This window comes from Diadema antillarum, unplaced genomic scaffold, assembly GCF_040938485.1.
Source record: "Diadema antillarum isolate AM-2024a unplaced genomic scaffold, OU_Dant_1.0 seq00000209_RagTag, whole genome shotgun sequence".
Classification (NCBI taxonomy): Eukaryota; Metazoa; Echinodermata; class Echinoidea; order Diadematoida; family Diadematidae; genus Diadema; species Diadema antillarum.
Window position 1 is genome coordinate 361,588 of NW_027271267.1, and position 18,083 is coordinate 379,670.

The 18,083-nt window shown below is 39.2% G+C and overlaps 1 protein-coding gene across 1 annotated transcript in view; it reads right to left on the reverse strand.

Moving 5' to 3' along the window:
* The window catches only part of LOC139728984 (uncharacterized), a 184,071-nt gene that overhangs the window by 115,052 nt on the left and 50,936 nt on the right, over positions 1-18,083 (reverse strand). The window contains exon 2 of the mRNA XM_071639910.1: positions 5,566-5,649. Within this exon, the coding sequence (XP_071496011.1) occupies positions 5,566-5,649 (84 nt within the window). The remainder of the gene's footprint in view (positions 1-5,565; positions 5,650-18,083) is intronic.

Genomic DNA, 18,083 nt, shown 5'->3' on the forward strand with positions numbered 1-18,083 from the left:
TGTCTCACAAAAAGTTAAACACTAAATCCACATCAAAAACCAATACCATACCATTCTTTTAATCGAAGGGACTATGGTTAGTTTCTTTTTTTGGGGGGGGGGGTGGTTGGGGCATCTGTAGCATGTTCTATAACTTGTCTTCCTCTCGGCAGGGATACGATCAAACGGGGGTGCTGAGCGAGACTTAGGCAGATTATTCCGGGACAACATTTGCCGTCATCTGTCCCTTTTGGAAGGCTGACGGAAATCGGCCGGAGTAAGAACCACGGCTGTCCTACCGCTGGGCACGGCGGCGTAATCGGGAGAGTTTCAAGAAGGAGGTCTATAATTTGATAACTAGGACTGCCCCAAATAAAAAAAAAATAGGGGGAGAAAAGGATGATTCAATTATGACAAACAAAAAAAGAAGAGGAATAGATATATATGAAGAAAAGGAGAGACGTTTCAGGGGTTTGGTTTTGGCATGACTGAGATTTCAGGATCAATTATGGCTAGAATATCTCTAGGCGCATTGTAATAAAATTATGAAATGCATGTCCAAAGATTTGCTTAAAATATCTTCAACTCCTTGCAAATACCTTAAGAATGATTAACCGCCAAAAGCAAACAAGACATAACTGACCACTTCCTCCACACTAGTGACAGACTTTGACAGACAGCATTTTTTTAAAAAGAGGATAAGCATATGAATACCACTGAAATCATTTTTGTAACAGAAAGGTATCTTCCGAACAATTGTGTAGAGAAAGTTAGTCTGAAAGGCTGTTGAAACTATATCTATATTCTCTCTCTCTCTATCAATCTATCCACACATACATAGATGATACCTTGCCATCTTGCACTTTGCTCACTTTTAGAGCCTGCCCGTCCTCCTGCGTGCACAATAAAATGCTCCATAAAACGTATGCTGGTACGTCTAAAATTTATTCCAACACATCAAATTTGATTCAGTCCTCATTTCATGTATATATGGTCCCTCTAAACTGCAGGATTTCTCCGCTTTTGCTTTTTTTGCCTTTTTTCAGCATTATGTCATACAAAAGACACAGCATCAAAATAAGAATGTTTTCATTCGTTTCGAATATGTGTGTCCTAAAAAACTTAAAGACCTATGCTGACAATCCTTAGTATAGCATGTTTTATCAACATGGTCAAATGAAACACACTTGCTGAAACATAGTTCTTATTGTTTGGGGTTTTTAAGAACGGGTTTCCTTTTGCTTCTTTTGATGCTTTATCTTTGTAGTTGTTGTTTTTCATGAAAAAAAGGAGAAATTTTGGAAATGTGATTAATGGAAGTGCCCCATCACTAAATGCTTCAGAGGAAAAAAAAGGTTAACACGAAGTAAAAAATTGCATACAAATAGCAACTAACATACCTTCACAAAATTGTCTGGCCCATCACGTGCTATGATACAAGGTCACCAGCACACCAAAAATGACAATAATGTGGAACATCACATAAAGATTTATCTCTTCTCACATCGCTTTTCTTTTTCTTCCTTTCTTTCTGTCATAACTCGTTAAGAGACATGACCGCTAATTTGAATGCCACAATTTTTATCGTTTTCTTGGCACTAGGGGCTGGCTGGACCCAACTGACTGTTTAATACAGTTGTCTTGGGTCTTGTACAATCCCAAGAGGTCCACCCGAAGGTTCTTTGAGATGGTTAGTTGTAGTGTGTGTGTGTGTGTGTGTGTGTGGGGGGGGGGGGGGAGGGTGTAGGGAAAGAACTCTAAGAAAGACAGCAAGAACAAGAAACATTACAAAGCAACAATCCTCATGAGGGTCCAACACCTTATCACTTCAAACAGTCAGCAGATAATCAGCGACATCATATTCATTGGTCTGTTATCTAGCAGAAATGTTTTCCCTTCATGCAGGCACATATAACCAAGTAGATATCCATAACTCACATGATAACACTGCAAGTGATAAACGAGGAACCCCTTCCCCCCCCCCCCCCCCCCCCCCCCCCCCCCAACAAAAAAAGGCTCATACAAAGTTCAGGGTGCTATTCATTCCTTGGATGTCAATGCTCTCTCTTTTTTTTTCCCTTTTATTCTCTCTCTTGTTGGACACAATAAGACTAATATGCAGCATATTTGTAGCAGAGGTATGAGCACTTTTCACTCTGAAAATATCATTGAACATGAAATTTTCATAAATTACGATTTTGTAAGATTAGTTTATACCTGTCTACCGGTGAGTGCAGTGGCAAAGTTCAACATAAGTGGTTTTACATGATTGGCCTGGATATCTCAAAATTATGTCCGAACACTCATAAATTCATAAATACTAAATTCTGCTCAGCTACTCAGGAACCCCAAATTTCATGCATGTAGTGTGACCAACCTCCCCTCCCCCCCCCCCCCCCATAAAAACCCCCAAAACAAACAAACAAACAAAATTAGGCATAGGGGCTATATCCTGCTACAGCAACTGCTTTGTTGCAGGTGCGCCCAATCATGTTCACGCATTCTGCGACCATTTCCAGATCGAAAGGTCAAAAGTGTAACTTCTCCATGGAACATCACAGCATGTTATTCTGATGGTATGCTTTAGGGTTTTGTTTTGTTTTTTGCACACACACTCACACACGCACATCCACATAAACATACCAAAGTGGCTTTTGGCAGTTATCCATGCAGCACTCCAGATTAAGACCATAAAAAAATTGTCTAAACAATTGATGCAGCTGCCTTTTAATGATACACAACCAGAAAAAGAAGTTGATTATGGAACATTGGTGAGTCAGTAACTACAGTATTTAATATCATTGCATCACTTGCACAAGGATATCTTATGATCTTATTTAAATTTCCATACATAAATAAGAAAGTTATGTATGTCGAAATAAGTAAATGAATATATGATAATAATTCATCTATTTATGCTTTCTCTGTGTCTTCATGTCTTTTTCATGAAGTCCCTTCCCAAATTTCATTCTCGCATCCTGGTTGGTTGTATAACATCTGGTTGAGTGATTGATACATCCTTCGTTTGATGAAGTGTTACCAGAAAGTGCTGAATCGAATGACAAAAGTGAAGTCACCTGGCCGGGAAGAAGGCATCAGTTGCTACCCAGAAACTATTACGACTTCTGTTGCTCCTTTCCTCTCGAACACTTTCACCTCTCTCAACAAGGGGATGATCTCACAGTGGGGGTAAGAAAAGGGACAGGGTGGCGGCGAAGGATGAGAGCGGTTGGTGGGGTTTGGCTTTGCGAGAGAAAGAGGTGGGGCGGGGCCACTGGGGGGATGGGTTGATGTTATTTGAAAGGGTGGCCAGCTATCTCAAAAGCATGTGATGGGTAGACTGGTATCTCAACACGCTTGACTGATGCGGTAAGGGCTTTTTTTAAATAGAAATGAACCAAAAACAATGACATATACTGAAAACAATGTCATTCAGGTTCCTCACCAGTTAAGACAGACAATGGCTCACATTTTCTGTGCAGCACATGGTTGCAGCTGCAACAGCGACATGCATGCAGTTGCAGCTACAAACAAAAAGAAGTAAAGACTACCCCTCAATTCAATCTCCTGGCATACACACACACACACACACACACACACACACACACACACACACATAGGGCACTTTGACGACACAGCTGCTTAGCTGCACATGATGAGTGCATGGGCACACACACCTCACTCTAATCGTAATAGATCATTTCTTTACCGTGCTGACAGCTATGAATCAATGGCTAAAAAAATCATGATAATGAATGCCCATCCTGAAAAATATCAATTGTGACTGTATTTGGCTGACTGCGCATCCAAGCGACTGCAACTCAAAGAAGAATACATGCAAATGAACTTGGAAACATGGTAGGTGCTGGCTGTGTATGATATACAATACATCTACACTCCAGAAGCAAGAAGGGGCACAAACTGGGTTCTGCATAAAATGTGTGCCTTGTGAAATACTACAAATCCTAATGATCTCAAGTATACACTACACATCTTCCATTGAAACAAGAACCACATACTCGATAATTTGGATGGAAAAGATGGAATTAGAATAGCAAAATATGCCTGACACCACATCTAGCATCTAGTATGAGGGATATGTACAATTAGTTTTCATTTACAGAAATTGGTGTGCAAGTAGCTCAGAAACATGTTTGACATGCACTTGTCCCCATATGAACCCAGCTGAACATGGATCATAATCTCTCTCTCTCTCTTTTGAGGGATATCAGTGCTAATCAGGTCCTTGTTCTCTTCCTGGACTGTGTGTGGAGGAAGAGGAGAGCCAATCTTCTTGAGGGTATCTTTCCACTCTTGGTAATGGAAGAAGAAGATGCACCATCTCTGCTCCTAGATATAGGTCTCTACCACTCATGGGACCTCCGATATCCTGTCCAATCTTTTTGGACTGGAACGTTTTGCCTCCGAACAGAGAGGGAAGGCATGGCTTTACATGCAACATTGGCTTGACCAGCTGGTCCTTTAGCAGGGGCTTGAACTGAGGACCTTGCCTCCTATACACAGATACACTCATATCTTACCCTGTGTACCACACAATCACAACCCAACTAAATATAAAGGTCTGTAGTGCATATGTATTCACTTCATCTGTATCAACACCACAGCTATGTTCAAAAACAATTCCTTGAAATGATGTGTGCTGAAAATGTTAAGTTCTTGAGAAATGCCCAGCAATATTTCAAACAGAAATACTTGCATCTAGGAAGGAATACAAGCACACATTCTATGACAGTTGGAAGGGAGCATTTGACAGGGTAGAGAAGTATTTGTACAGGCATATACATCCTTACAATATGAATCACACCCGGTTTAAAGCATAAAGTATTATCTGAGGTGCGAATATTCCCAAATACTTTCACTCTCAGGCATTTTCACAGCCCCCCCCCCCCATTCTCTTGGGATTTAAAGGATTAATATCATACATGCCACTGGAAAGATTGATACTGTATAGGCCATACATTTAGCAAATCAACTGAAATTTGCAAAATTAATAATTTGCAAAAATCTCGCCTCTCATATCAAATATTCAATGTATACCAACTCACAGGTGGAAAATCAATTACTTTTTTCTTGAATAGGATTAGTATTCATTTTTCATTCTGTCGCTGCGGTTTTCAGTTGCATTTCAACCACTCACAAAGCCCAACTCCCACATCCCAACTCACAAAATACTTTACTCACAAAATACTATAAAACCAAAATTTTTGGAAATTTCGCAGGAGCCAAGTTCATGAAATTAAAATACACACAAAATTTCTTGTCTGCAATACTGATGTTGAATACCAGCAGCAATTCGCGAAAATATCACGCCATGAAAAAGGCTGTCGGCTCCAGTCAGAAAAAAATAAAAATAGGTGCTGCGAATATTTCTGGTTTTACAGTATATGGCGTACACAACGTCACATGGATACAAAGGTTCCTGAGGGTGTCACACACCAGAACACAGAACCAGTCAATCACCCAACACTGTCAGGACCAGTGTGTGATTTTTTTTTTTCAACCATACGTGACAATCTTTGCTTTCTACCATGATGGGGCTTCTCAGGAGAAGCAAGAAGTACGGACCTTGAGTTGACAGAGCTTGGCCATCCTTCAGGGGCTGTGGTCGACGATGACGATGTTGTTGGTGTGCTTGGTGCCATTCTTGGCCTGAAAATTTCATCATAAAAAGAGAAAAGAATATATACACATTATGAGAAAGGAAACATTGTATGCCTCACTTTGCAAGAAAAGTCTGTGATATGTGTATAAAAATTATCAATCACTGCTCGATGATGGTCAAAGCAAAGGGATCTTTTTCTTGTATTATCTTGATTATATATTTTCTATTTTTGTTGTCACCATTCCTGCACTTTTGTGACAACTACAGTTACTAGTATGTCTGTCTGTCTGTGATATGGCAATCGGATCACACTTAAGGTTTACATCATCGATCCGATAAGATCAGTTACACAAATAATTTGCCATAGCGCGACAAAACGGGAGAGCAAGCGAATCTTTGCACCACTACAGCATGGGTTTTCTGCTCCAGTCATTAACACACAAGGCATGTATTAAAGGATCAGTGCATCTTGAAGAACTTTGGGGAAAACTGTGCCAATATCATAAAAACATTTTCAAGAATAATGTACTCCACTTGTTATCCATAGCATGCACAAAGAATGTTTCAATCTAGTTCTCAAGTATGGTGGTATATCCATTACGGGAGAAAATGAAAATGAGAGAACTTCTCAAAAGTATCCACCAACTTGCCCGACACGGCAACAGTGCGAACACTTTAAATGCTTTTATTTTTCAATGAGAGAGCATGGCCTTGTAGTAAGTAGCAAGTGCATTAGATTGCTAGCTACCTGTGTGTTCAAGAAGAGAAAATTCCATAGATTACAACACATTACATCAAACAAGTGATACACGGACTGAAGGCCGTAGGTAGCAGGGGCGGGGCCCCTCATTTGTTTAATACACAATTTTTATTTCATTTTTCATCGACTTCACACCTGGTATCTTTGCTTCAATGATAATTACCTTGAAAATGATTACGGCCTTGTAAAATGGCAGGGGGGTTTGCAGGGGGGATGTGAATCCGAGAATGCACTTATCTATAGTAACAATACGATTGGGGGGAAAACCTTATCATAAAGCAAATGAAATGGAGTGGCCAAAACGGTGTGCAAATTGAAAGTCATACATTTCTTTCATTTGGACAATTTTCAGCATACACCTCAATGGATGATTCCAGCCCCCAGTCCAACAACTAAAGCAACAAACCATGCCATTTGTCGAAGCAGAGCACCTTTCATTCAGTCCACACTTCTCTTCTGTGATGGATAATCTTTTTTCTACCCTGTGCACTTGAATCACTTAGAAGTTGATAAAGAAACATACGTGTAAAATACACAGTATATCATGGACTTGGATTTCGCATTTATGTATGTCACATCTAAATCCAACGATCACACTAGCTGTCTCTCTGAAGTATGAATCATATTTACACATTGATCTTGTGAAGATTACATTCTTCTTTTTTTTTCAGGGAGGATAAGCTCATAGTTAATAAAATCATAGCAAGATCAGATATATGGAGTACAGCAGTAATCAGAAAGTAAACTGCAATGAACAGAGAGACAGTTAATTTCATCTTTCTCCAGCAAGAAGGGTGATGTTGGGGGAAGCCACCTCCAGTACGTAGCAAACAGGTACGTCTGTTCAATGCACAAACTTCCGTCAGGATAGGCCCTCCCATTCTGTACACAAAGCTTGGGTAAGAAAACAGCCTTTCTATAGACAACCGGCTTCTCCGCAAACGTTCCTCAAATACATCGCACTTGAGGAGGTTGCATGAGAAAGCATCATATCGGTAGATTTTAACACTATTTGTCTACATAGCAATATGTGTAAAGCTGGGCCAACTGCTCCGACGGCACGGAGTTGCACGAAACTGCGGAGAATGTGCATCATCCCAATTATTAATGCTGCGGAAACATATGGCACTCTGGAGAATATTATGTGTGATTTACTGATAGCATCGGGGAAGTATCGGAGTCAGATCTGCAGGAGGCGCTGTAATGCGGGTGAAAGGTGGGGGGATAAGAAAATATGCCATTGGAGTCGATTTAATGTTGCACTCGATCTGCACTTTTTCATCTGCCCCTTCTTTCTCTCTCTCCATCTCTCTCCTCCTTCTTCTTCTCTCTCTCTCCTTCCCCATCTATCTATCTATCTATCTATCTATCTATTTATCTATCAATTGCTGTCTTGCTGTCTTGCTGTCTGTTTTATTTTTAAGTCTTTCATTACACTCTCTTTCCTGAGCAAGCATTCCGATCAAGTCTTGTTGGAATGTCCGGAGCTTCCGCCTTGGATCTCCCCTAATATGACTTCTGGTGGATGAAAACAAAATCAATATCTCATATAATCACTCACATCTTCACTATCTTTTGGGGCTTTGGTTTCTCTCATTTCTGCTTTCTTTTCTTCTTTTTCTTTTTCTTTTTTTTTTTTTTTGGGGGGGGGGGGGTTCAGTTAAATCATGCTACTGCAAGAACCAAAAGCAGGAAAGACATCTTCAGATACAAAAAAAAATGAAATAAAAAAAAATTGGGGGATGTGTGCTCTTCCTCATGAAGCTTACGAGGATCGCAGACCAGCTGGGTTTCCGCACGAGAGTCTTGTGCGTTTGACCCGCTGGATCATGGCAGAACTGCCGTATTCTTCCCTCCGTCGTCGCGGAAATGAAAGTGAAAGAGGATGAAAGACGAGGTTCAGTTTAGCAGATGGTGAAACAGCCACTCATATGCACAAACAGAAACAAAAAAAAAACCAGAAATGTCAAGAATATACGTAAAAAGATCAATTTCAGTCCATATCCTCATTTTTTCCCCTTCCTCCTTTTTCTCTTTTTTTTTTACTACAGTGGTAAGGTTTGGCAATCTGCACAACTTAAACGACTTTAAGTTCTGTTTATATGACTTATTGCTGTGATCAAGTCTTCACACAATTTTTACTCCCCCACAGACTCTTCTTGCCACCTACAGGGAGTTTGGAATACTGCAAAAGAGGAAATTTTCATGCATTTTGCGCTTCCAGAAGCTAGTGCGAAAATAAAAGCACACAAATATTTCTGCATGCCATATATTCCTGTAGCTAATCTTTTCATTCCACAGAATGAGGATGGTTTAATTCAGCTACAACACGCGTTTCCCTTAGGGCCCGGTCACACTGCCCAAAAGTTGCGTAAATGCATGAATCACGTAAGAAATTCGAGCCTTACGCGATACATGCGCGATTTGCGCATTTCGTGAGTTTGTCTGACGTGGAACCTTCGTATAGTTGTCTGCCGATGTGCGCCGGATCGGCGCTTTACACGACTCCATGGGGGCTCGGTCACACTGCCCACTGCACTAGCTTCTGGAAGCGCAAAATGCGTGAAAATTTCCTCTTTTGCAGTTTTATTCTGTTTTCACAGATTACATTTGACAAAAAGCAATCTGGGTTTTAAACACACTCATGCCGAGATCAGGGTGGGGGGAGGGGTGTCTGAGGCAAATCAGATATGTGACTTTTCCTATACAAAGCACATGAAGATCCCTTCAGTGATATCACAATTACATTACAGAACATGAACATAGGTGTATTAATTAACAGATCAATAGAGATTCGTATTTGCTTTTCCAAGAAGAAAACAACCAACTATACTATTTTTTAAAAAAGTAATATGTTTTTGAAATGAAATTGGGCAAGAAGTTAGTTACATTTGCTGGTGATTGTGTTGAGTTATTGAATACATTATACTACATGCTGTGTGTTACATTAGTTGGTGCTCGTGTTGAGTAATTTTGAGCACATTATACTGCATGTTGTGTGGTACATTTGTTGGTGTTTGTGTTGAGTCACTTTGAACAGATTACACTGCATGCCATGCTTTACATTTGCTGGTGTTTTTGTTGAGTCATTTTGAAAGGATTATATTGCAAGGTAGGTGTTATATTTGCTGGTGTTTGTGTTGAGTCACTTTGAACGGATTATACTGCACATTGTGTGTTACATTTGTTGGCGTTTGTGTAGAGTCATTTTGAATAGATTACACTGCACACTGCACCCTCAGTGGGTGAGTGAGGGAAGGAATGCATATGATTACATTATACTTGTGCATTTGTGCGTACTACTTCATAAGGAAACAGCAGCACATATGATTTATAACAAACAAAGTAGTTGGCATGGAGTGCTTGTCAAATGTACAGCCAGGTAATTATATCTCACCTCTGGAATGCACAAGTAGGTTTTTGTTTCTTTGTTTGATAGTTGCTGTTGTTTTTTTCCATCTACATAATGATCAGGATACAAAATACATGAAAGTGATTTTCAGGCTGCCCGTGTTCAGGATTACAAGATCGCAAGCAGCCATAAAAATTTCCTGCTTAATGTACACTTGTAAGTGGTAGGACTGAAATGAATTTGAAAATGTTCGGAAACTTGAATATTTGAAGAGATCAAGGTATAGTCTAGATTATGTGGTTGAATTAATTCTATTATGTTGTCCTGAATATTTTGCAGGACGAAATCAGCGGGCTTAAAACGGTAGGCCTAAATACATCACAAATTTTTTGATGAAAAAGCCTGAAGCTACGGTGAAACCATGAATCCCATTGTTAACAACCAACCATTCATTTTTTTTTTCTTGTTGGATTGCTGTTAGTCAGCAAGAAATTATTTCAGAACAAGTGATTGCAATGACTGGTTTGTTTTTTTCAGCGAAATTAAGGATATTGCACTTTATCAAAATATGTTGCTGCAATCCACAAATAACTTTTAGTATTCAAACATTAAGTAAATGGATATGCCAATAATGCCAAAATGGATCGGATACAACAGAAAAAAGGAACAGCACTTCACATAGATATAAATATTTATGTATACATATTTCTCTCCCCTCCCCCCCCCCCCCCCCCCCCATCATAAGAATTAATCACAAAGAACAATTAGTGTCGCAGCAAAATTACTTGGTGGTTTTGCTCTTAATGTATCAAGAGTTGGAACAGTCACATTATATTTTGATAAGGGAGAAGGGGGCGGGAAAAAAAAAAAAAAACATGGGAGGAAATATAAGGGGAGGGGGTTTCACTAACCCATTAAAGCTGATTTCTTTAACAAATCCGCCACACTTCTTCCTGGATTCGAGGAGTCGGAATTTCTCCCCAGGACACCTGTCACAGCTAAGTATTTAGAAGGTCATCTAGGGGTCACGCCATTATTATACAGCGCCTCTGCGCCCCGTGGTTTCGTTTTCAGTGCTGGGGTCTCGTTCCTTCAGCCCCTTCCCCTTCACAATATCAAATCCACCTTCTCTCTTTCTCTCTCTGAAGAAGTGTGCCACAAGTCTGCCGACTTGACAGGAGAATGAAACCCGAATACTATTATGTAGATTGAGTGAATGCTGCAACATTAGCAGAACATATCAGCAAAGTTTGAGGAAAATCAGACTATTCGTTTAAAAGTTATGAATTTGTAAAATTTTGGTGGCGCCATTGCTGGATGAAAAGACTATAGCATTTTGTGATATCATTTATAGAAAATGATATGAAGAAAATGTTAAGAAAATGTAATAGATTTTCACTTTTCTAGCACAATGAAAGAGCAGTTATCTTACCCCTTTCAGAAAGAAGGGAGAATACAATTACCTTTAACATAGGTAAGTAACATGTCAAAAGAATGTGTACTTTTCATTAAAAATGAAATTTTGTGGATACTTCTCTTTACATTTTCCTTATATCGTTTTCCATACATGATGCCACAAACTGTAGAAGTTTTCTTATCCTGCGATGGGGCACCAAAGCCTTACAAATTCATAACTTTTACACAGACTGTTCAATTTTCATCAAACTTTCACTGATGTGTTCTGCTAATACTGCATGCAATCAATCACATGCATATTTGGATTTCATTCATCTTAAAGAGTGAAACAAGATCCAATGCTGTGATGCTGGTTTAGAATCAACTTGGTTTAAAGGGTCAGTTATTTACCACTTTATTACAAAGGGCATGTAGTTTTGATTCACTGCAGGTTATTAATGAAAGCTATCATGTCTATCAAATAGACATGGGAGAGAATTCGAGCGAAATCAGATCAAAAAGTGACAACGAGGCTACAGCAGTTTGAACGTCAATATATCATCTGTTACTATGTTGTACTCAAGTTTAAGATGTGGTATCTTTTCAAATAATGAATCAAGTTATTGTATACATGTATGCATTTCAGCCATGCTGGAGCAGTCCTTTTCGAACAAAAACTAATTTTCATTCACACAAGATTGTCTTCATCAACTACAGCAGGTAATGCTTTGGCTGGCTACAAAATTTGAACATCATTATGTTGTCAAGAGTCATAAACCTTTGTGTAATCTGATAGCACTGAAGTTTTCACCAAATTGGTTTATATTTTTTCCCAGGCTTACAGAAAAGTACTATTTCTCTCACTTTGATTACTTTCCCTTCAGTACATAAAATTCTTATTTTTCAAACAAAATATTAATGCATCCTTGTCTGAGGCGGCTACGATTACAACAACGACTTGAAATGAGACACGAAGGTGAGGGCTCCCTTTATTGTAGCGAAAGTCATGATCAACCGAAACTAAAGCGTACCACTGCACTCTACTGGAGTGTACTTCCGGCTGTTTGTGAGACCGCTTTATATGTTCCTGTTGCGCAGAGTGCATCAATGTGGGGTAGTTGAACAATTTGTGGACAGGCCTGAAGATAGGCACATGAAACTTAAGTATCTCTTATGTATCTGCAATAACTATCTTGTTAATTGGTCTTAAAAAAATATCAACGACCAATAAATGTACATGCATGCTGAAAAGGTCAGATTTTAAAAAGCACAATTGCATGAGTATGTATGTGTGTAAGTCTGCTTGTGGGTAAGTGTGACTATTTTCTGAAGAGAATCACATTTTCTCCATGCTTAAAAACATCTGAAACTTTGCATGGCAAACAAGACACTTTTGACCTGAGCATGATGCAGCTGACAAGCAAAGAAGTCTAGTGAAACCAACAAAGAAAACACAATGCTTTAGTACAAAGTCTATCTTAACATTGTGGGTTTTTTTTCTATCAAATGACGATAAAAAATAAATTCATCGCAGACAGGTTATGACCAGTCTATACCTAATATATCTCTTGCACGTCAAGTTGCAACAACAAAATATAGAAAAGGAAGGAAAGATATTTGCCCCGAGGTCTCCATAATGAATGCATTTTATCAGACTCATTTCTGATGCATCGTGATGTGGCCATTTTTGTCTCTGAAGTCAAAGCCGGAGCTTCGTTGCCAAGGAAGGCACTCCAGGTTATCATCTGCAGCGCCGGAAAAACTGGGGTGGGGTGCGTGGGGGAGGCGAGTTATTCCGGCATAACATTTCGACACAATATGTGCGTTATTTGGACAGAGCCGGCATGACGAGTAGCACCCAAATCAGATTACGCCCTTTATCCTAAAAAAAGAAATGGGAATAATAATCGACCCGTGCGCCTCCCCGCTGTGCCGAGTTCTCTCTTGCAAGAAGTTCCATCCGAGCAGAGCCAAGACGAGCTTGGGAGCGGGAGACAATGAGCGTCACGCATTTAGCAGCGGCAGCGGCAGTAGAGCAAAAGCTTGGCTGGCTCTGGGAGAGAAATACGAACGAGAGAGGAGGAGGAGGAGGAGGAGAATTGGAAAAAGAAATTTAATTCGCAAGACAGCAACTCAAGTAGTCTCTCCCATTGTCTATCGGCTGTTGTTTGGAGCTGCTGGGAGAAATGAAAAAAAAAGGAGGACATGAAAGGAGAGGAACGGTTCTAACATCATGCATGTGCTAAGACTGGTAATGGATCAGATGTGACCATCCATCACCAAACCCTCCTCCATCTTCCCCCATCTCTCTGGGTGAGCATGAGAGGAAGAAAGGATGCTCCAGCAGCATCACTGTCATCCAAATTGTCCTGTCCATGTGAAATGCAAGGCTTTTACCATGCACACAAATCAAATACCCTCCTTGGGGACTGATGAACTTTTAATACTCATGCCATGAAACTCAGAGAAATTATCTACTACAGGCATTTGAACATTTTTTCTCATGCCCTTATTCTTCAAAATTAAAGCAAAAACAAAACAAATATCCAACATCAATAGCACCATAGCTGCAGTACCTTATCAGTGGCATATTCTTCAAAAGAAAAGCCAAACCCCCCCAAAAAACCCCACAAATAAACAAAGAAAAACATCAAAAGATGAGGGTTTTATATAGGCACCAACAGCTGAATGTACATTGTCAGTTGCTTACTCTTCAAAAGAAAAGCTAAACAAAAAACAAAACAAAAATCATCAAAAGTTCGAGGCTTTTAAATAGCATCCATGACTGCATGTACATTATTAGTCACGTAAAGTGCTGCAAATGAAAGGGAATTCTCAAAGAGTTCTCCTTTCTGAGCATTCATAAACCTCCATATATGTTTGTGCATAGATGGGCAAGTTAATATCCAATTACTATTTGTTTCAAATCCTTACATCCCAAACTGGTACCTGCTTTTGCTCCATTCCCCCGCCTCCACACCGAGAAGAGATAAAAAGCTAGATGGGGACACATTTGGGTCCGCATGTCACTGCGTTTCGTACGTGCCATCTCACAAAATTATCCCAAAACAGATTCAATTCCAATTCATCCATGTGTAGCACTAAAACACATCAAGTGAATCTATACCCTTGACAAGCAGACATATCATTTTAACCTTGCATTCTTAAATATGTATCTTTACACAAACTCATGATACCACTTATAGCTGAAACAAAAGATTAGCGAGGACACAATTTGTCAACAGACTTGTCAATCAAATTCTACAAGTATTCATAACCAAAAATATAAAGGACAACATATAGAGTCATTATTCAAAGTAACATGTCATTCACTGTGGATTTCTATACATTTTTGTTTTTTTATTAAGACATGCCATTAATGACACCCCAAGGCTCGACAAAGCCACGGTTAATTTCAAGAATACACGAACACATAAACGTGGGCACATGGCGTAACCAATAATAGTGAGCACATACCACACCAGCGTGGCGCAAGTTTGGCAGTGATGAATGGCTGACCAACTTGTAGGAGCTGCTACAAAGAGTTAGAAAATGATGGGATTTCTTTTGGGGTTTTTTTTCAGCACTCTTTTGCCATGCAAGTAAAATATTCGGATATATATGTAAATACACAAGGCTCCACATTCACAAAGGCCCAATAGCCTGAAGGCACCAAAAATTAATGTCGGGCCACCAAACTTTCAAGGAGCATATCTTTTCATTGCTCAATCGGGATACTAAGATTCAAAATAGATTGCTACGCTTCCTTTTATCTAGCGCCACTACACTTCTTTTTCGAGCAACCAACACTTCAAATGTAACGATTTTAGTGGCCGTCACAGAAATGAGTTAATGTCAATTCTTGATATCAACTTCTCAAGGTTTTATCATCATGGTATGAATGTGTGTCAGCCATGTTCTTCAAGGTAAATGCAACCTTTTCTCACAGGCTATGATTGTGATATATCTGAACTCATTATTTTGGTCCTTGTGATGGACTTCTGGGACAAAAATGTCTTACTCTGAATGAGCACGACAAGCTTTCTCTAGGACAGATGGTAAGCTTTCAAAGAAGCAAGTTACAAGAAATCATGTTACATTGTTTCTTTACAGCACTACAAATAGATATCATTACCAAACGTATCAAAATACTTTCTCCTATGCACAGCACACTCAATTTAAAAGCATTATAATTAATATTACTCCCTTACTGCCTGCCGCCCCCCCCCAAAAAAAAAAATGAAGAAAATTAGGACAAGTGAGAATTTTCCATGTTACAGATACGACATAAAAAGGATAAGTTTTCCTTTTAACTCTTTCGTACGCACTCCTTTTTTTGATCTTCATAACTCTATATATAGATGGCCCACTGCAGTTTACAACCTCATGAAAAGTTCTCCTTTGATCATTTCAGTGTGCCGACCATATATCCTAACATGCGACCCAGATAGGGACAAGAAAAAATCGGCCACTCTGTAGATTACTGTAGCAAAAAGAGTGATGTTAAATGTTACGCACCTGACTGCACAACTTTCTATGTCTTTCTGAGCAGGTGCAACTTTTTTTTTGTGTATGTTTCCCTCATGAAAGCAATTAAATAGCAATAATGATCCAAATAACTCAAAGTGACTGTGCAGTCTGCTACCACCTTGCTCTAGAGAAGGGTACTCTAGCCATTGATCATCAATTCAGTGTCGTTTTCAATCTCCAAATGAATTCAGAATTCGAGAAAATTTATAAAATCCTCCCTGAATGCACACACATACACACACAAAAGCAAACAACAAACAATAGAATAAAATCTCTGACAACATGAAAGTGCAACAAAAACATGAAACTGCAACAATAATGGGTTATTATCGGTAAATGGGGCTTCTAAGAGGCAAATCTGCAGCCATGTCATGTCAGAAACACAACAGGGAGAGCTGAACCTCAGCAGTCTTTTGTGCTATGGTGGCTTCCAATCAAAAACGTGTACGCCGGCAACCCCCTTCAATCATTGTCACCTCAGCAGCATGCAAACAGAAAGGTGGCACAGATATCAATCTCCGAGCCGTCAGGCAGGAATAGGAGAGATGGCTGCACAGCCTAGCCAGAATATATATTTATACTTAAATATATATTATGTTGCAGCAGCGGGCGACCACGTGTCGTATCTATCCATCAACCCATATAAACCCAGGCATACCTACAACACATATTCTGGGGTTCACATTCATCAACTTCAATTAGTCCGTCTTCCTAATCAATAAATTTAGGGCATCCCCACTCCAGCACCTCAGCAACAAAAATGCTGCCAGGAAATCGTTGTTGTTTTCTCTCTTTTTTTACATTTTCATCTTGTAACAAAATAGAATTATAAAATGTAAAAAAAAATTATGAAACAGGAAATGATATAATAGCAATGCTATAAAAGTAAATGGCATACACTCCCAACATAAGCAATCAAGTTATACAATGAAAAAACAGCATCATAAAGATTGAACGTACAACACACAGACACAGCGCGATATGGCGTATAATGCAGGATTGCAAATCAATCATGTGGGAGATTTTATGTGCCTTATATCTCAGACCAAAATTTCAATAAATAAATGTTGCATATATGTGATATGTATTACATTTCTTGCCAGAAGGTGCCGCAACATTTATAAACAAAATCAGCAATGCTTTCACTCAGAGATCAAATCAACCAAATGGGGAATGTTGTCTGAAAATCAAAACCCAAATTCAAATTTGGATTGAGTGAAAGCAACAATATGTGTCTGCTCCTATTAAAATTGATGTAACATTAAGTCAGCAGAGGTAGTAAATCAAAATCAATTCAATCAATTGAGAGCGTTGTTGTATTAGGATGGAAAATCATGTTTCCTTCAGATACATCAAAAAAAAAAAGAAGACATTTTGTACCTCCAAAATTTCATAACAAGCAAGCATTATTCTAAGTTTGTATTATCTGTTTTTAAATATCGGTCTTGAAATGTAAACATGCAAAAGTAATGGATTTGATACACATGCACAATGATCCTTTTAAAGCAGTTAAGTGACATCAGACTCGATCAAGGGCAAATACATTAGTAAAATCATAAATATATGCATAACCTTCGTGCAATGTTTCTCGCTGCATAACATTATACGTGCAAAGGCATTTCCAGCAAAATTACTACACGTTCCAGTTGTGTCAAACATATATAGATATAAGCTCTGATGGCAAAACAACAATCAATTAAGGGCAGTCCAACCATCACCACAAACACAAAAATCTCATTTTGGGCCACTGGAACTAATCCCCACACTGAAAACAGAAAACAGATCTGGCAGAAAGTGAATCATATAAAAATATATCTATATATTTCGCTAACAAATTTGGCAATCAAATGAAAGACAGCAATAATATGACAATGGCTAAGCTGGCCAGGGAATGTCATAAATCGTTGAAATATTAAGCGTCACCATTTCTGCGGTCTCCACAAATTGTGCCAGTGAGAAAACCCTGAACGGTGTCCATCGCCTTTTGCCCGTAATTGATCCGCCGGCGCTGCCCGGGATCGAGCGAGTGGCTTCGTCCTCGAAATTGTGCCATCAGCGTGCCACGCATCACGATGCACTTCTCTTGCAGAGGTCGACAGCCAGCTCACGCAAAACGGAATGCCAATGCGAGACTTTTTAACGGGGCCATTGCTCGATTTAGACCTTGGATTCCTAATCACTTTCCTCTTATCGGAGCTATATATGTATCATGTAGATGTATGATATGAATATATAATATATGCGTGTGTGTGTGTGTGTGTGTGTGTGTGTGTGTGTGTCTGTACACTTATTTAAATGTATTGTGTGCTTGTGTGTGGGTGTATATTCACTTGGTTGTTCAGTTTGTTTTTTCTCTGCTTGTAGGCTTATGTAATAATCTATATACATGTACACTGTACATATATTTGTTTCTGCTTTGAAAGATGAGACACCAATAAAACAGG